The sequence below is a fragment of the Physeter macrocephalus genome, chromosome 9 (assembly GCF_002837175.3).
Source record: "Physeter macrocephalus isolate SW-GA chromosome 9, ASM283717v5, whole genome shotgun sequence".
In the NCBI taxonomy this organism is placed as follows: Eukaryota; Metazoa; Chordata; class Mammalia; order Artiodactyla; family Physeteridae; genus Physeter; species Physeter macrocephalus.
Genome location: NC_041222.1, coordinates 41,440,904 through 41,461,846, shown reverse-complemented (window position 1 = coordinate 41,461,846; position 20,943 = coordinate 41,440,904). Strand labels below are relative to the sequence as shown.

The 20,943-nt window shown below is 35.6% G+C and overlaps 1 protein-coding gene across 6 annotated transcripts in view; it reads left to right on the top strand.

Moving 5' to 3' along the window:
• SMC5 (structural maintenance of chromosomes 5) overlaps positions 1-20,943 on the top strand; it is a 107,991-nt gene that overhangs the window by 65,960 nt on the left and 21,088 nt on the right. For all 6 annotated transcript variants that reach the window (XM_024126725.3, XM_024126724.3, XM_024126726.2 and 3 more), the window contains 7 exons: positions 1,720-1,833; positions 11,463-11,557; positions 12,197-12,329; positions 15,009-15,182; positions 16,472-16,641; positions 19,041-19,164; positions 19,522-19,644. In XM_024126725.3, coding sequence (XP_023982493.1) covers positions 1,720-1,833; positions 11,463-11,557; positions 12,197-12,329; positions 15,009-15,182; positions 16,472-16,641; positions 19,041-19,164; positions 19,522-19,644 — 933 coding nt within the window. The remainder of the gene's footprint in view (positions 1-1,719; positions 1,834-11,462; positions 11,558-12,196; positions 12,330-15,008; positions 15,183-16,471; positions 16,642-19,040; positions 19,165-19,521; positions 19,645-20,943) is intronic.

Here is a 20,943-nt window from a genome sequence, read left to right as displayed (position 1 = left end):
ACCTTCTCTGGATGAAGACCGGCCTTTCGTGTGGTTGGTGGTGGTTCATTTCACTTGCCCCACAGTCTCTCCTATTCCACATTATTGTACAGTATCCACTTTTCATGGCCCATCACAATTTTTTTAAAAAACAACGTTTTCATCACGTATAAGTAGAGAATCATATGCAGAAGGTTTTTTTCACTTAACTTATGTGGAACCCCAAACATCAAAGCAATTAACATAACCAAGCTGATGAAAATGATTTTCAACACTTGATTTGGATACTTTGAGTATGTCGGCTATCTCCTGCTTGGTGTAAAGAGAGTTGTTCTCAATTAATGTCTCGATTTGATAGCTGTCGACTTCAACTGGTCTACCCGACTGTGGAGCATTGTCCAGCGAGAAATCTCCAGCACGAAACTTCGCACACCACTTTTGACACGTTCAATCAGTCATAGCACCTTTTCCATATGCTGCACAAATCTTTTTTTGCATTTCAGTTGGGTTTTTAACCTTTCTTAAAATAATAAAGAATAATATGCCAAAAATGTTGCTTTTTTCTTCCATCTTCAGTATTAAAATGGCTACACAAAAATTCACCACTTTTGATTTTTTTTTTTAATTCACGCTGATATGACAGCTGTCACAATATAGTCTAACAAAGTTGTTTTGAACGAAGTTAAAGACAACTAAGTGCTAGAGCCATCTTATGGAAAAACCAAATGAACTTTCTGGCCAGCCCAATAACTTGGTACCAAAAAAATTGTGAAACAGTAGACATCTAACGTCTGTAGTGTTTATGTCTGGGTGATGGTATTTTATATGGCTTTGATTTTGTTATTTATTTGCTTGTTTATTAATTTTCCCATCTTTCTATACTGATCAATATTCTGTAATTTAAAATAATACCAACATTTATGTGATAAGCAGTCTACTGATTTTTTTTGTTGTATTATTTCTTTTAATCCACATTTAGTCCTTTGAGATATAGACTGTTTTACTCTACCCATTTTAGGATGAAGTAACTAAAGCTTTCAGAGATTTAGGTGGTACTTGATTAAGGTCATACATAGGAATGGAAGTGACATCTGTCTGATCCCAGAGCCCTAGATCTTGAACTATCTTAGTATCTTCCATAGCACTGAGCCTCAAGTGCAAAAATGTCTAATTAGTTAGTATTTTTTGAGTAAGTAATTAAGTTTATGCTCTAGTAGTACAAACCTAGGGTTTCTCTTGAAAGCACCAATTGTTATAATTAATCCATAGCAAGTTTTTTTCATTAGTTTCATAAAGTTTTATTTAGGCCTTTGTATTTTTATACTAATTAGTTTTTGCCATGGATAGCATAAATTCCTCTTAAAGATTAAGAAGAAAAATATTAAAAGTTTGGGGACAGATGAGAAATGTTTATACTCAGGTTACAAATCTAACCCTGTTTCAAATGTTTTCAGTGAGTTGGCCAAAAAGGAACTTTTTATTTCTTAGATGGTATCAAAATCAATATGCGTTAGGTGCTGTTAAAGTCTTGGCTTTTGTTTTACTATGTCTTGGACAGTAAATTAAATAGATGTTTTAAAATGTTGACTCTTCAATACCAAACTGTTCTTTTCTGGTCTGCTTTTTTCTCGAGGATTTATTTAACCTAATTAAATAAATGTAAGTTAAGTATAATTATGTTCTAGTAGTCAGTTTGGGTTTCATGAAAATCAACTTTTATTTTCTTTTTGTTTTGTTTAGATCAATATGAAAGATAACAAAAATGCCAAATATATTGAAAATCATATTCCATCAAATGACTTGAGAGCTTTTGTGTTTGAAAGTCAAGAAGATATGGAGGTTTTCCTCAAAGAGGCAAGTACTGTAATATTTTAACTCACTTCACACTTAGCTTCCAGTGCTTGAGTTTCCAGCCTCAATCTAGAGCAAAAAATGATAATGACCTATTTTACCAGCAGTAACTCTTATGTAATATCATTCAAATTTGCTAATTTCCTTTTTGTCTATACCACTGAGGATTGAATTAGTTTTATAAGAGGAACAACAGCCCATAATTCCATCTTTAACATTTTTTGAAATTACCATGGGGAATTAATATGAAGAGTATTCTGTCACATTGTTTTAAGAGAAACATCATAATGATGAGACTTTGGTCTTGGACATCCTTTTTGGAAATGTATTGGAATGAACTCAGTTTTTCTTTGGAGGGGAATATAATGTTGTTGCTTATTATAAATAAAAAACTTTAAAAAGAATGAGAATTCTATATCTGACTAGAAAAACACCACTGACCAAGAATATAAGCCACTGGAAGACAGCATGGCTTAGTTAAGAGTATAGACTCTACAGATAGGCTACCAGGCTTTGAATTCCGACTTTACTGCTGATTTCAGCAAGTTGACTAAATGTTCTGTGTCTTAATTTCTTCACTATAAAATGGAGATAATATCTACTTCAAAAGATGGTTGTGATGATTAAATAATTTATTAAATGAAAAAGTTTAGAACAGTGTTTGTTGGGTACTGTTGTTTTTATTATATATTGTTATATATCTATATAATACATATTGTTAGCTATGTATGTTACTGTCCTTGCCAGTAAGGTTTCTTTTTTCTTTTGCAATACGCCTTCTACTTTTTTAAAAGCCCTGGAAAGATGAGGTTTAGATTTTGTTTTGTTTGAACTTTTTCTAGTAAGTCTAAGTGAGGACAGGACCATGAATTGGCTTAAGTAGTCCAATGTTTATCTGGTACACAAGTGATTGGAAAGAATCTTTACTTTCTTTGACTTTTACTGTATTGCCTTCCTTCTGGTTTGGAGTTGACGGGGAATGTGAATAAAAGATGACTGGATAAAAATGTTGAATCTGAAGAATTATAAAATGGTCTCCAAAAAGTTAAGCATTTGTGTTATTTAGAACTATTTAAGCCTAAACAGTGAGTTCTTGAACTGATGTCACTGAAGAAGTAGGTTACTTGGATTACAAGTCTGTGAGACATGGCACAGTGTGAAGGACCTGGAGTCAGGTGTAATTAGATGATTTCTGTTTTGCAAATGGCCAGCTTAGCCTACACTGAGTAACTGGATTTGCCTCAAAAACTCATGCTTCCTCCTCTGTGCTAAGCGTTTGAACCATATATTAATAATACGACAGGTTCCTGGAAATGTGACCTTTCTTTTTTTTCTTGTACTGTGACAACTTTCCATAGGGGCTCATCATTAGGACTAGAACTTCCTCTTACATGTATCACTTTTTGTGTGTATATTTTAAATTTTGAAATATATTGTATATAACCTCCTCCTGTAATTATATCTACTAGAGTACCATTTCCCATCCTTCAGTAACTTACAAACCTTCTTCATGGTGTTTGCCATTTCTGCATACTACCGTGTACTACCATCACAATTTTTGCCATATCTGGGTACTAACTGTATTATTATTTAAAATTTTTCTTTAAATCACTTCACTTCTTGTTACTGAAATGAAATATTCTGAAAGGAAGTATAATGTCATTACCAAATTATAAAAACAAATAATTTACATTACAGTAAAGACAATAAAAGCAGTATTAGTAAATCCTAGATCCGTACTGTTGCTTCTCGAAAGCAGATGATATGATTTTTTTAAAAGGAGGTAATGAGTTAAAGACATGATGACACCATATGTAACTTACTCATTGGTATGATTAGAAATATTGAAAGGGAATTGAAAAGGAAATTACTTTTTCATTGTATAATTCAATTTTATTTAGTGTAGCCACTAAAACAATAGATTTTTAAAACTTAAATGAATTCTGCATACTAGTATCATTGATAGATTGACTCATGGGCAATATTGTTTCATCTATACCTCCACTCTATTTTTTTTAATATCTTATTTTGATATAACTTCAAACTTGTAGAAAAGTTGCAAGAGTCATACATATGATTCCTATATACCTTTTACCCAGATTTACAATAATTATTTATATTTTGCCCTATTTGCTTTATTTATTTTTTCATTTTTTAAATTTTTAATTTATATTGGAGTATAGTTGATTAACAATGTTGTGTTAGTTTCAGGTATATAGCAAAGTGATTCGGTTATGCATATACATGTATCTATTCTTTTTCAAATTCTTTTCCCACTTAGGTTATCACAGAGTATTGAGTAGAGTTCCCTGGGCTATACAGTAGGTCCTTGTTGGTTGTGTATTTTAAATATAGCAGTGTGTACATGTCAATCCCAAACTGCTAATCTATCCTTCCCCCCCACCCGTCCCCCCTGGTAACCATAAATTCATTCTCTAAGTCTGTAAGTCTGTTTCTGTTTTGTAAATAAATTCATATGTATCAATTTTTTTAGATTCTGCATAAAGCCATATCATATGATATTTGTCTTTCTCTGTCTGACTTACTTCACTTAGTATGATAATCTCCAGGTCCATCCATGTTGTTGCAAATGGCATTATTTCATTCTTTTTAATGGCTGAATAATATTCCATTGTATATATGTACCACATCTTCTTTATCCATTCATCTGTCGATGGACATTTAGGTTGCTTCCATGTCTTGCCTATTGTAAGTAGTGCTGCAGTGAACATTGGGGTGCATGTATCCTTTCGAACCATGGTTTTCTCTGGATGTATGCCCAGGAGTGGGATTGCTGAATCATATGATAGCTCTAATTTTAGTTTCTTAAGGAACCTCCATACAGTTCTCCATAGTGGCTGTACCAATTTACATTCCCACCAACAGTGCAAAAGGGTTCCCTTTTTTCCACACCCTCTCCAGCATTTATTGTTTGTTGACTTTTTGATGATGGCCATTCTGACTGGTGTGAGGTGATGTTTCTTTTTTTTAAATATATTTATTTGTTTATTTTTGGCTGCATTGGGTCTTTGTTGCTGCATGCGGGCTTTTCTCTAGTTGGGGCACGCGGGGGCTACTCTTCTTTGCGGTGCACGGGCTTCTCATTGCAGTGGCTTCTCTTGTTGTGGAGCTTGGGCCTGACTGGTGTGAGGTGATGTTTCTTTTTTTTAAATATATTTATTTGTTTATTTTTGGCTGCATTGGGTCTTTGTTGCTGCATGCGGGCTTTTCTCTAGTTGGGGCACGCGGGGGCTACTCTTCTTTGCGGTGCACGGGCTTCTCATTGCAGTGGCTTCTCTTGTTGTGGAGCATGGGCTCTAGGCACGCAGGCTTCAGTACTTATGGCACGCGGGCTCAGTAGTTGTGGCTCGTGGGCTGTAGAGTGCAGGCTCAGTAGTTGTGCCACATGGACTTAGTTGCTCCACAGCATGTGGGATCTTCCTGGACCAGGGCTTGAACCCAGGTCCCCTGCATTGGCAGGCGGATTCTTAACCACTGCAGCACCAGGGAAGTCTGTTTGTTTGTTTTTTTTTTTTTTGGTTTTTGTTTTTTTTTTTTAGGTGATATTTCATTGTAGTTTTGATTTGCATTTCTCTAATAATGAGCAATGTTGAGCATCTTTTTGTGTACCTCTTGGCCATCTGCAAGTCTTCTTTGGAGAAATGTCTATTTAGGTCTTCTGCCCATTTTTTCATTGGGTTGTTTGTTTTTTTGATATTGAGCCGCATGAGCTGTTTGTAAATTTTGGAAATCAATCCCTTGTTAATCTCTTTGTTTGCAGATATTTTCTCCCATTCTGTGGGTTGTCTTTTCATTTTGTTTATGGTTTCGTTTGCTGTGCAAAAGCTTTTGAGTTTGATTAGGTCCCATGCTTATTTTTGTTTTTATTTCTGGGCTTTCTATCCTGTTCCATTGATCTGTATTTCTGTTTTTGTGCCAGTACCGTACTGTTTTGATGACTGTAGCTTCTTATTGCCATTTTGTTAATTGTTTTGGATTTGTTTTGGTAGGTGTTTTTCCTTCCCTTCTTCTTTTTTTCTCTTGTGATTTGATGACTAACTGTAGTGTTGTGTTTGGATTCCTTATTCTTTTCTGCATGTGTATCTATTGTAGATTTTCAGTGTGCAATTACCATGAGGTTTTGGTATAGCATTCTATATATAAACAATTTCGCTTTCATTTGCTGATCTTTTAATTTAAAATGCATTTCCAATATCCTGCCTTTGTGCTCTCCTCATAATTGCTGGTTTTGATATCATATTTGTATGCAGATGATTTCCTACCTTTACTGTATGTTTGCCTTTACCAGTGAGCTTTTCCATTCATAATTTTCTTGTTTCTAGTTGTGGCCTTTTCTTTTCCACCTAGAGAAGTTCCTTTAGCATTTGTTGCAGAGCTGGTCTGGTGGTGCTGAATTCTCTTAGCTTTTTCTTGTCTGGGAAGCTTTTGATTTCTCCATCGAATCTGAATGAGAGCCTTGCTGGGTAGAGTATCCTTGGTTGTAGGTTCTTCCTTTTCATCGCTTTAAATATATTGTGCCACTCCGTTCTGGCTTGCAGAGTTTCTGCTGAGAAGTTAGCTGATAACCTTATGGGAGTTCCCTTGTACATTATTTGTTACTTTTCCCTCTTCTGCCCATTTTTTCATTGGGTTGTTTGTTTTTTTGATATTGAGCCGCATGAGCTGTTTGTAAATTTTGGAAATCAATCCCTTGTTAATCTCTTTGTTTGCAGATATTTTCTCCCATTCTGTGGGTTGTCTTTTCATTTTGTTTATGGTTTCGTTTGCTGTGCAAAAGCTTTTGAGTTTGATTAGGTCCCATGCTTATTTTTGTTTTTATTTCTATTATTCTAGGAGACAGATTGAAAAAGATATTGCTGCGGTTTATGTCAGAGTGATCTGCCTATATTTTCCTCTAAGAGTTTTATAGTATCTGGTCTTATATTTAGGTCTTTAATCCATTTTGAGTTTATTTATATGTATCTTGTTAAAGAATGTTCTAATTTCATTTTTTCATGTGTAACTGTCCAGTTTTCCCAGCACCATTTATTGAAGATACTGTCTTTTCTCCATTGTATAGTCTTGCCTCCTTTGTCTTTTCTCCATTGTATAGTCTTGAGATGATTTCCTACCTTTACTGTATGTTTGCCTTTACCAGTGAGCTTTTCCATTCATAATTTTCTTGTTTCTAGTTGTGGCCTTTTCTTTTCCACCTAGAGAAGTTCCTTTAGCATTTGTTGCAGAGCTGGTCTGGTGGTGCTGAATTCTCTTAGCTTTTTCTTGTCTGGGAAGCTTTTGATTTCTCCATCGAATCTGAATGAGAGCCTTGCTGGGTAGAGTATCCTTGGTTGTAGGTTCTTCCTTTTCATCGCTTTAAATATATTGTGCCACTCCGTTCTGGCTTGCAGAGTTTCTGCTGAGAAGTTAGCTGATAACCTTATGGGAGTTCCCTTGTACATTATTTGTTACTTTTCCCTTATTGCTTTTAATATTTTTTCTTTGTCTTTAATTTTTGTCATTTTGATACCATGTATCTTGGCATGTTCCTCCTTGGGTTTATCCTGCCTGGGACTCTGTGCTTCCTCTGTGCTTCCTGGACTTGGGTGACTGTTTCCTTTCATATATTAGGGAAGTTTTCAGCCATTATCTCTTCTAATATTTTCTCAGGTCCTTTCCATCTCTCTTCTCCTTCTGGGACCCCTATAATGTGACTGTTGGTGTGTTTAATGTTGCCCCAGAGGTCTCGTAGACTGTCTTCATTTCTTTTCATTCTTTTTTCTTTATTCTGTTCCGCAGCAGTGATTTCCACCATTCTGTCTTCCAGCTCACTTATCAGTTCTGCCGCAGTTACTCTGCTATTGATTCCTTCTAGTGTATTTTTCATTTCAGTTATTGTATTGTTCATCTCCGTTTGTTGTTTAGTTCTTCTAGGTCTTTGTTAAACATTTCTTGTGTCTTCTTCATCTGTGTCTCCATTCTTTTTCCAAGATCTTGGGTCGTCCTTATTGTCGTTACTCTGAATTCTTTTTCAGGTAGATTGCCTATCTCCACTTTACTTAGTTGTTCTTCTGGGGTTTTATCTTGTTCCTTCATCTGGAACATATTCCTCTGCTGTCTCATTTTGTCTAACTTTCTGTGATTACAGTTTCCATTCTGCAGGCTGCAGGCTTATAGTTCTTCTTGCTTCTGCTGTCTGCCCTCTGGTGGATGAGGCTGTCTAAGAGGCTTGTGCAGGCTTCCTGGTGGGAGGGACTGGTACCTGCCCACTGGTGGGTGGAGCTGGGTCTTGCCTCTCTGGTGGGCAGGGCTGTGTCAATGGATGTGTTTATCGGGCAGCTGTTTGCTCAGGAAGGCTTTAAGCAGCTGGTCTGCTGATTGGTGGGGCTGTGTTCACACCCTGTTGTTTGTTTGGCCTGAGGCATCCCAGCCCTGGAGCCTACAGGCTGTTGGGTGGAGCCAGGTCTTGGTGAGAAAATGGCAGCCTCCAAGAGGGCTCATGCCAATGAGTACACCCCAGAACTACCATCACCAGTGTCCTCGTCCGCACAGTGCCACAGACACCCCCCCCCACCACCTCTGCAGGAGACCCTCCAATACTAGCAGGTAAGTTTCTTACGAGGTCACTGCATTTTTACCTGGGTCCTGTTGCACGCATGCCCGGTGTGTGCCCTCCAAGAATGGAGTTTGTTTCCCCCAGTGCTGTGGAATTCCTGCAATCAAACCCCACTGGCCTTCAAAGCCACATTCTCTGGGGGCTCCTCCTCCTGTTGCCAGACCCCCAGGCTGGGGAGCCTGACGTGGGGCTCAGAACTTTCACTCCTGTGGGAGAACTTCTGTAGTATAATTATTTTCCAGTTTGTGGGTCGCCCACCCGGCATGTATGGGATTTGATTTTATCACCATTGCACTGCTCCTACCATCTCGTTGTGGCTTCTTCTTTGTCTTTTCATACAGGGTATCTTTTTTGGTAGGTTCCAGCATTTTTTTGTCAGAGGTAGTTCAGCAGTTAGTTGTGATTTTGGTGTTTCCGTAAGAGGGGGTGAGCTCACATCCTTCTACTCCTCTGTCTTGTCTCCTCCTGCTTTATTATTTCTCCATAGCAAAGTACAGGTGGTTTTGTTATACCCAATGTATAATTCCTAAAAATTACTATGCAAAATTGTATAATGAAACCCCACAGGGACTATGGTGAGGGGGGGGAAGCACAGTTTTACATATGTTAAATTATTAAGAAATATGCAGATACAGTAAATGTGCTTTTTCATTTTTATTTGTTTATTGAAGTATGGTTGACTTATAAGTTTCAGGTGTACAGCATAGTAATTCAATGTTTTATGGATTACACACTGTACAAAATTAGTATGAACTATTGACTATATTCCCTGTACTGTACGTTACAACCCTGTGCCTTATTGAAAGACCTGAAGTTGGCTTGTGGAAGTAGGCGTTGGAAGGGTTCTGTATGTGAATTGTGTAGTAGGTAAAACAATTATAAAGCACTTATCTGAAATTGGATGTAAAGTTGTAACACCAGATGTGGTTGAGGGGTGGCTCATAATATGTAGTGAGCTCAGGCAGCTGGTAGATGTTTGAGAGGGATGTGTGTGTGTCTGTGTATTTGTGCACAGATTATGTCTATTCCTACACAGCTCCATTCAGTTGGGTGCAATTTTTTGCATTCACCTAGAGAAAACCTTATATTTGTTATGGATGTAATTGTACCTAAGCAAATGTGAGAGTCACATAATGTTTAAATTGTCCCCTAATATATAAATTGCTTGGAATAAATTGTCCTCAAAACAAGCATTACAGTAAAACTATTTTTCTGTTTGTAATTATGTGTGAGGAAATACTTTGAGCCTTTAAAAATATCCTGTTGCTCATGTAACTGCCTAGTAGGTTTAAGAACCATTAATGATTCTCATCATTCTTTCTATATTTATTATTTGGTATCCTACAAGGAAGAGCTCTTTCTTCTCCATTTATTTACTCATTTATTATATCATATAAAATTCATAGAATTTTATGTTTTATGGATTTTAATCCATTACTCTCATTATTTATTTTAATGTTCAAATTGTCCCACATTTGGCCAGTGAGACCTTCAGCTTGACCGCTGTATGTTATTTTACCAACATATTTTGAGCACTACTAACTTTGGGGGAGAGCAAGGTGTTGACTTATACCTTTACCTTGCTGTGTCTGGGCCTTACAATCAGCCTTTTCCCCAAAGAACCCTCGTTTTTAGAAACCAAGATCTGTGTGCTAGATGTGTGCATTGCTGCTAGTGTCTCATTGCTTCTTAGCCCTTGCATGCACACCCTTATATCTATATTTATTTCTATATTTATCTGGAGAACAAGAGTGCGTAAGGGCACCATGAATTCACACTGATGCTTCCAATTACAGTCGAACACAACAGGGTACCTTCTACTCTTTCTCCTTTGCATATCTGTAATTTCCTACTGTAGCAGTGAAAAACACCTCCCTCTCCCCCTTATCATCAATTTAATTTGTTCAAGTGTAGAATGCTGTGAAAGTAGTCACAGCATTCTAGGCTGTGAAAGTAGTTTAAACATTGCTAATCTGTGCCACCATGAAATTCCTCCATTCCACCATCCCATCTTGTCTCAGCAGTGGTTTTTTTTTTTCTGTGTTTATGTCTTGCACATCTTTTGTTAAATGTGTTCCTAAGTATTTTATGGATTTTTGACACTCTTAGAAATGGATTTCTCAAATTCATTTTTCAGTTGTTAACTGCTAGTACATAGATATAATTTGATTTTTTTTCATTTGATCTGTATCTTGTGACATGATTGAATTTACTTCCTGAATTCTAGTAGTTGCTTTATAGATTCCACAGGACTTTCTGTGTAGAAAATCATACCCTTGCAAATAGATCTTTTTACTTGTTCCTTTTCAATCTTTTACCTCTTTATTGTGCTTCACTACATTGTCTAGTACCTCTAGGACAATGTTGAAAAGAAATGGTGTGATTTGATACCCCTGCTTGTTCCCAGGCTTATGGGGAAAGCACTCCAGCAATATACACGACCAAGTAGAATTTATCCCAGGAATGTGAGATTGGTTGATTTTGAATGCTACATCAATCCAAGTTATTGTATTATCAGAATAAAGTACAAAAGCCATATGATTTTCAGCAAACTAGGAATAGAAAGAAATTTCCTCCATCTGGTAAAGGGCATCTGTGATACAGCAGACATAATACTTAATTGTAGAATATTTGATTCTGTTTACTAATATTTTGTTAAGGTTTTTTGTATATGTGTTCATGAGGGATATTGTAATACTTTTGTCAGGATTATACTGGAATCATAAAATGACTTGTCCCTTCCTTCTTGTTCTGAAAAGGGTTTTTGGTATTACTGCTTCCTTATCTGTTTGATAGAATTTATCAGTGGAAATTAAAAAAGAAATGTACTCTTTGTGAAAATACATAGCTACAATATCATCACACTAAAAAATTTTCTTATAAGTACCATTAAATAGCTAGTCCGTGTTCAAATTTCTGATCATTCCATGAATGCCAGTAAGAATACCATAACTTTAAAAATCATTTTTATTGATAGTATATAGTAATTAAAGTAATATTTTCTTTTCCTTATATCAAGGTTCGTGACCATAAAAAATTAAGAGTGAATGCTGTTATTGCTCCTAAGAGTTCATATGCAGACAAAGCACCTTCAAGACCATTGAATGAACTCAAGTAAGTCTTGAAAATATTATTAGAACTAAGCTGTTACTTTGAATATTGAATAATCATTTCTCTCAAATATATTTTAATTATTTCTTTGTCACATAAATATGCTTCTTATAGGCTGTATTATTCCCTTTTAGGATCTCTACTTAAGTCTAAAATAAGGAAAATTCTAGGCCCAGGAACAAACCATGGTATCAGTTAGTATATGATGGTGATTTTTTAAATCAGTGGAATAATATTGGACTACTTAGTAAAAGCTACTGAAATAGTTGGTTAGTTATTAGGAAAATAAAAGGGTAAATCATCACTTCATAATATCAAAATAATTTCCAGAAGGGTCAAATGGAAAAACTGCAATTATAAAACAGCTATAAGTAAATAAAGTCTTAATTCTGTATAAAAGCAATGGTAGAAACAACAAAAGAAGAGATTAATAGTTTGTAATTATAAATATTAAACTTTTCTGACAAGGAAATAAATCTGAATATTAATCACTTAATATTAAGTGACTAAACTATACAAAGAAAATACTTTCTGTACTGTCGTTAATTTATATTTTATTTATTGTTTAGTCACCACATGTCAACTAGGATTTTTTTTTTAATATTTTAAGAAGAAAAACCTAATAGTTGCTTTTCCTTTCAGACAATATGGATTTTTCTCTTACTTGCGAGAGTTATTTGATGCACCTGATCCTGTCATGAGTTACCTTTGCTGCCAGTATCACATTCATGAAGTTCCTGTAGGAACTGAAAGAACCAGAGAAAGAATTGAACGGGTAAGAAAGTACTGAATCAGTACCAAAAATGTAGTTTTGTTAAAACTTCTTAGCTTAAAGTCAAGGAAAACTTGTAATTTAAAGAAACATGTCATTGTTTTTAACCATACAGAAATTATCTTGGTATTTTCCATTTTTAATATGACATAGGACAGTGAATGTTGACTAATACTTTATGACAGGAGTGGTGTGGAGTTACCTAGAGCAGGGGTCCCCGACCCCCAGGCCGCACACACAGCAGGAGGTGAGCGGTGGGCAACCGAGCAAAGCTTCATCTGCTGCTCCCCATTTCTCCCCATCGCTCGCATTACTGCCTGAATCATTCCCCCCACCCACCCAGCCCGGGTCTGTGAAAAATTGTCTTCCATGAAACTGATCCCTGGTGTCAAAAAGGTTGGGGACCGGCTGACCTAGAGTAAATAAAGAACTTAATACCTGTAGGGTAGTTAAGTTAAAACCTGAAGAGACACCTGGCTCTCTTATGTGATTCTGCCTTGCTTGACAAACATTTGTTCAAACATTAATGGTTTAGTCATTTAAATTCTTGTATTCTATTTTTCAGACAGATTATACTTTAGGATGGTAGGCTAGGATATGGAACTGCTTTGGTAAGCCCTCCCCTTAAAGTTTCCATTTAAGATTATCTCATGTGAATGACCACCCTTAATAGGATTTCATTTTCCTGTCTAGTACAGCTACATAAACTCTTAGGTTCCTGTATTCTGCTAATGCTGCTTGGAGTTTTCTTCTCCTTACAAGTAATCTCTAAGACTCCAAACCACCTTCATTGCTCTTATCAAAGGGAGAAACAGGGAAAGAAGTCTCCTCTAGAACAGATTTTTCCTTAATACCAAGTTGCCATATTAATACTGCTTGTAGGACCCAATTACGGACCTAACTGCCATTTATAATAATGAATTTATTAGAGAATGTGTTTTAATTTTTTTAACAACCATTCTACAAGTATCCCTAGGATATTCATTTGTAATTTTGGGGCCTCTATATACCTCATTAACAGAAGATAGAAATGGGGGCTCATTACTAACCCATTTTGCACAGATAAGCCAATTATTAATTATGGTAAGTTGCCTATGTCTTTGATTAAAAATTATATTATGGTGACCATTTGGGGAAACCAAAAATACAACTCTCCATGTGGGTGTACCTCTCTCTTTGGTCTTCATAGATGGGGTTTTAAAAAAAGAGGACAAGACTATATACATAGACCAATCCAATTTCTGTCATAACTTCAGGAGTAGGTAGGGTGCCACCTCTGAAGCTTAGGATAGTAGGTATTCTTTACTATTGCAGAAAGACTATAGAAAATTTGGTAAGGGCTTTCATAGCTTTACTTTGGGGCAGAAAGGAGCAGTACTGCACTCGGAAAATCCTTTCACTTTTTGAACAGTGCTTCAAGGTGAATTATTTTTATGCACTTTTTTAACATTTTGGTTGTCATCTAGAGAGCTTTAACTCTACTGTCTGTACTAGAAAAATAACATTGTATATAGTAAAGCAAAGTCAGACACCTAATAAAGCCCTTGACATTGTCTTAGCCATCTTTCAGAAGATACAAACCTTCATTGAGGAAATTCACTGTCTTAATGTTTCATGTCTACCTAATGACAATAATGGCTATATTTCTTCCTCAGAATAAAAATAACATTCTTTCTTTAGTGTAAGTTTTGCTTTATTATCAAGTCCTGACATTTTAGATTCTGTAAATGATTATACTCTATTTATGCAGTTGTTCTCGTTAATTTCCAAGACTGGTCTCTGGTTAAATTGTCTGCTGACCTCCTTAGCTTAACGATGTTCTTTTTGCTGAGAGCACTCCCACCATCTCTGTCAGTTTCAATGTGCTTAAAACTTATTTTCATGAAACATGGGTAGGCTAACCTCATCTAGGCTTTCCCTTCATTTCAAATTATTCAGCATTTGTGGATGCCAGTTTATACCCTGTTAAACTAAGTATGCTTAAATATGTCTTATCTCTTCACTTAAACTTCTAGAGAGAAACAAGCCACAAGAGTACTGGTAATAAACCTTTAGAGACTGGAAAAAACTACAGCAGCCTATTCTTTATAAATAACAGTAACAGATCCAATGTTAGGGTGTTTAGATTGTGCATTAGTTAATGAAACTCCTTAAAGAAATTCTTGAGAGGAAAGATCTCCAAAAAATGTGAAGTCTTTGAAGTCCTTGAAAAGTGTGTGCATTAAGTATTCCCCAGATATACAGGAATTAAATATAAGATTATGTATCTTTGAACAATATAACTGAGGGGAGGGGAGAGTAAATGTGTTAGTTGAGATAACACAGTTCAGTCTACTGGGAAGTTGACTCCTGCTATCTCTTCTGTAGATAAAACAAAGTCCCAAAAGTACACTTACTTGGGAGAGATTGTATAGTGAAGTAGAAGTATAGCCAACTTTGGTTGTTGTTTTGGTTTTCTCCCAGTTCTCTCTCTTCCTTAGTGTTGTTTTCCAAAATAATAACCTGAATTTTATCACTCACCTTTTTAGAGATGTTGGGTACATTTTTTAACAAATAAATCAAAGTATATCTAGTATATTTTGATCTTCTAAAATTCATGAGATCTGTATTTTTAATTAGTCCTTTTAAAAATATATCATAATTATTCTTAAATGTGCACTGAATGCGTATTTTACATTATAGGTAATACAAGAAACCCGATTAAAACAAATTTATACAGCAGAAGAAAAGTTTGTGATGAAAACTTCTTTTTATTCAAACAAAGTTATTTCTAGTAACACATCCCTAAAAGTAGCCCAGTTTCTCACAGTCACTGTGGATCTAGAGCAAAGACGACACTTAGAAGAACAGCTAAAGGTTGGTCATTTAAAAAAAAAATTTTTTTTTAATTGAAGTACAAGTTGATTTATAATGTTGCATTAGTTTCTGGGGTACAGCAAAGTGATTCAGTTATAGATATATACTTTTTCATATTCTTTTCCATTGTGGTTTATTATAGGATATTGAATATAGTTCCCTGTGCTATACATTAGGACCTTGTTGTTTATACATTCTATATATAATAGTTTGCATCTGTTAATCCCAAACTCCCAATCCATCCATCCCCTGGCTACCCCTTTCCCTTGGCAATCGCATATCTGTTCTCTATGTCTATGAGTGTGTTTTGTAAATTAATTTGTGTCATATTTTAGATTCCACATATAAGTGATATATGGTATTTATCTTTCTGACTTACTTCACTTATAATCTCTAGGTCCATCCATGTTGCTGCAAATGGCATTATTTTGTTCTTTTTTATGGCTGAGTAGTATTCCAGTGTATGTATGTACCACATCTTCCTTATCCATTCATCTGTTGATGGACATTTAGGTTGTTTCCATGTCTTGGCCATTGTAAATAGTGCTCCTGTGAACACTGGGGTGCATGTATCTTTTCAAATTATAGTTTTGTCTGGATATATGCCCAGCAGTGGGATTGCTGGATCATATGGTAACTCCTCTATTTTTAGTTTTTTGAAGAACCTCCATACTGTTTTCCATGGTGGCTGCACCAAGTTACATTCCCACCAACAGTGTAGGAGGGTTCCCTTTGCTCCACACCCTCTCCAGCATTTGTTATTTATTTGTAAAGTTTTTAATGATGACCATCCTGACTGGTATGTGGTGTGGTACCTTGTTGTGGTTTCAATTTGCAGTTCTCTAATAATTAGCAATGTTGAACATCTTTTCATGTGCCTATTGGCCATCTGTTTATCTTCTTTGGAGAATACCTATTTAGGTCTTCTGCCCATTTCTTGATTGGATTATTTTTGAGTTACATGAGCTGTTTGTATATTTTGGAAATTAAGCTCTTGTCAGTTGCATCCTTTGCAGATATTTTCCCCTAGTCCGTAGGTTGTCTTTTCATTTTGTTTATGGTTTCCTTTCATGTGCAAAAGCTTGTAAGTTTAAGTCCCATTTGCTTATTTTTGCTTTTATTTCTTATTGCCTTTGGTATGATTTATGTCAGAGAATGTATGGTGTTACGTCTTACATCTAAGTTAAAGATTGGTTATTTTGATTTGAGTATTAATAAAGAATATTAACTGGAGTTATAATATGTTAGCCTGTGTTTTAAATATACTAACACTATTGTATATTCCATAGGAAATTAATAGAAAATTGCAAGCAGTAGAATCAGGGTTGATTGCCTTACGTGAGACAAACAAACATCTAGAACACAAAGATAATGAACTTAGACAAAAGAAGAAGGAGCTTCTTGAAAGGAAAACCAAGAAAAGACAACTGGAACAAAAAATTAGTTCCAAACTAGGAAGGTATCTTTCAGCCTATTTTGGGGTAAGGGGGTTGGGTGGGTGGTACAAAAGCACTATAAGGATATTGTTAGTTATACATTGTAATGACCACACAATTCCTACCAGCACTCTGTGTACAATTTCTCTCTCAAACTTACACCCTCCTCCTACCCAAAACATGGGACAAAGGGAGGTGAATCTTAAGTGTTGTGAGTTTTTCTGTTCCCTGATCTGCTGTTCTCATCCCTGGACCCCTTTCTGTTCTTAAAAATTATTAAGGACCTTGAGGAAGTTTTGTTTCTATGGATTATATCTATTGATATTTACCAAATTAGAAATTCATTAAAATGATAATAAAGCCATACATTAACATATTTATGAAAAACAGTTTTCCAAACAAAATACATTTAGCAAGAAGAATGACATTGTTTTTACATTTTTGTAAATCTCTTTAGATGAAGTCATTTGTTTTTCATATGTGCTTCTGCATTCACTTGGTTGTGAGATGTTTTGGTTGAAGTATATGAAGAAAATCTGGCCTCACATAGATATGCTGCTGGAAAAGGGAGAAGTGCTTTAATAGACTTTTCAGTGTATGTATTCTTTAATCTTACATCAAAACTTGCCAAGGTGTGGTTTGTGAAAGTTTAAGTGCAACATGGAATGTGAACTCATCAGTGAAGTTGTGCACTCTTAACTTTAAGTGCATCATTCACCCATGAATGACTTTGTTGCATTATGCTAGCTTACTGTGAGATCCCAGGCAATTGTTCTCAGAACTTATTGTTTTATTTTGAATTTAGATATTTTATAGAAACTTGGAATATATAAGATGGGATAAAAGCTATTAGAGTGTTCAGTCTAGGGGAAAGGAACTGTGGCTTCCAGTTTCAAGGCTTTTCCCATGTCCTGTCATGACACAGCACGGACCTTTCTGCTGTGATTGTTCTTTTATGCTTCTTTGCTATAGAATAGAGATATAGATATTAATAACATAATAAATGACAGCTCATTACCTTGAATAAGGTACAAGTTTACCTTGATCTAATATAATAGTGTTTCTAAACCCATTCATAAATTAAATCATATTTAAAATGCTTTAAGAAAAAAAAAATTTTTAAGCAAACAGTTGCCCATTAACTTTTGTTTAAAAAGTCAGTAATGTACCTTGGTTGCTTAAAGCAAGATATAGCTATTTAGTCTAACTGCCTAGAATTTTTTTCTACTTTAACCCTTCACTTCTATCTTCAGTCATCTACAAGACATTTACTGTTGGACTGCTGTATTGAACTCATTGTCTAAAGCTAAACTTTCTCCTCGTAAAGTAATGTTGATTTTTGTAGTGCAGCAACCTTTCATATCCATTGTCATCCTGCTGTCTCATACCTCCAGTTACTCATTTAGGAATACTGCAGTGGTGACATAGTTAGTGGTCTCTACTTGACTAGTCTCCTTCTCCATTCAGTGCATCCAGAATACTGTCATCCAGTTTATCTTCTTTTCACGTTCCTACACCCTTCAAGAATATCTGTTATAGCTCCCTACCTTTACTCCATGAAATTTAATACTGCTTTCCTTTAGATTGGCTTTCAAGTTTTTCAAAATCTTATTTCACTCCACCCATTCTAATTTCCTCCCTGTCTTCCCCACAGTCTCTTCATGTACCATTCAGTCCACTCTCTACAGCATCCACTGAACTTACTCATTCTTGTTTGTTATTGCTTCCATCGTTTGTTCTTGATTTTTCCCTTGAGGCAACATGATGTAGTGGAAAGACTTGGACTTTGATGTCAAACACATCTTACAACTTAGTATCTGGGATCTTAGGTAACAACTTCTGAGCCTTAGATTCTTCATCTTAAAGAGCAAAGTATTAACCTTTAGGATTGTTGTATTGCCTTTTCATTATATATTTTTACCTGTTAATCAGATCTCCACAGTTCAGCTCCTTAAGGGAAGGAACTGTATGTATAAACAATGTTTATCAGTTATGGGCCAGACACTATACTAAGTGTGTTGCATAATTTGCTTTTTTAGTATTCACCAGAGCCCTGTAAGAGAAGTACTATTATTATTTACAGTTTATAGATGAGGAAACTGAAGCTCAGAAGAGTAAGTTGTTCAGTTATATTGTTCATTAGTGGCAAAGAAAGAGGACATTTAAATCCATCTTTCTGATTCCAGATCCTATACCATTAGCCACTAGCATTACCTAGACTATGCTGGGCACATACTCTATCTCAAAAAATACTTTTCAATCTTGAGTGGTTGCATAAAATGATTGTTTAATCTAGAAGCTAGCACTTAACATCTGAGTAGCATTGCTAAATGGCCCACCCATAAAGCAGCAGGGGGCCTAAGAATTTGGGCTCAATCCTTGTGTTTTCTCTGATTTCCACATCATTATGCATTTCATATAGTTTAAAGCTGATGGAACAGGATACTTGCAACCTTGAAGAGGAAGAACGAAAAGCAAGTACCAAAATCAAAGAAATAAATGTTCAAAAAGCCAAACTTGTTACTGAATTAACAGAACTGTTAAAGGTAAGCCATTTTCTTAATTTTAGTCATATTTTTTTGGTTGCAAGTCGACAGCAAAATCTTAGCAAGAGATTTTCATCAGTAATTTCAGCTCTCTGTTGTTTGACATTTCTCATTATAGATCAGTAAATTGGTTTAAAGCACCCATTAAGCTAAATTATTTTATTCCAGATGACTCAAATATACAAGAAAACTTTAAAATTCTCTTAGAATAAAATTATAAAAAGAATTATTTGAGAGAGGTTATCAGTCACATTAGAAAAATGTTATTTTTTTCATGGTTTAGAATTTTGTTTTTTAAAAGAAACTGTATTGTTTTTCTTAGTTGTAAAACAAACTCATAGGGGTTTTTATTCCTAGATTTGTACTTCTTTGCATATACAAAAAGTAGATTTAATTCTTCACAATACTACAGTGATCTCCGAGAAGAACAAATTAGAATCAGATTATATGGCTGCTGCATCACAGCTACGTCTCACAGAGGTAAAATGTTTGCTTTTATTTTTATTTTGGGGCTTCACACCAGTTTGAAAATGTGTGTGTGGTGGGGGATGTGTGTGTGTGTATATATATACGTATATGTGTGTGTATATATATAATCTATATATATATATATATATATCATGCCTTGCAATATGCAGTTTTTTTATGCTCTTTAATTTACAAATGTAATGGGTGGTAATAATCAAAAAAGAGAATTAGAGTCCCTGATTTAGTCACTTGAAAACCAGAGTCTCATGTCTGCTTTCTTAACCAATATAAATTATAGTTGTTACTGTTACCAAGCAGCAACTAGTAGCTTTTATTGCAGTTTGTATCCCATAAAGTAAACTGCAGATGAGTTCTAATCAACACTACGAGTGGCCTTAGTGTGTAATCTTGGTGATTTAATCTTGTGTTAATATCTGTGAAACGATGATAAATATTGAAATAGTGGGGGGTCGGGGGTGATGTACTAAGTTAACATAAATTCCAAAGAAGAACTAGCAACAAAATGAGTTAGTGTAACAGTGGCATAGTTTTTGAGTCTTCCAAATCCTTTCCCCAAAATAGAAGAGCAACTAGGATAACATAACAGTTAACAAACAACCCATGGACAACATATACAACAAACCAAGCTTTAAGGTATCCCTATAGGTGTACTGCAGTATATTCTCACACTTAACCACCCAGGGTTAACATCAGGCTAGTTAAGGGCTTAGTCCCCAATAAAACTACCCTTACTTCAAATGCTAGCTGCAAGTTCAGAGGTCCCCAGGCCACCTGCACTTCTAACTGGCTACAAATTCAAGGGTTCTTATGACTCCCCCAGGTTCTGTAATCAACTAGAGTGACTCACAGAACTGAGGAAAAGGTTATATTTAACAATTACAGTTTTATTATAAACGATACAAATCCCTACTAGTCAAATGAAGAGACATGTAGGGTGAGGTCTGGGAGGGTCCTGAACACAGTTTCTGTACACTTTTCTGGTGAAATCAGGATGTGTCACCGTCCTAGCATCAGTGTGTTCACTAACCAAGAAGCTCTATGGAGCTTCAGTGTTCAGGATATTTATTGGGGTTGCATTACCTAGGCATGATTGATTGGATCATTGGCCATGTGGTTGAACTCAATCTCCAGCCCTCCTCCCTGGAATTCAAGAGATTGGGAGGACAATAATAAGACTCAAAGCCCCGGCCCTCCCCTCTAGTCACATGATTTGTCTTTCTGGCGTTGCCTTCCCCCATCCTGAGTCACTCTTTAGCATAGTAAAGTCAGGTGTGATCCTAGTAGGGGCCC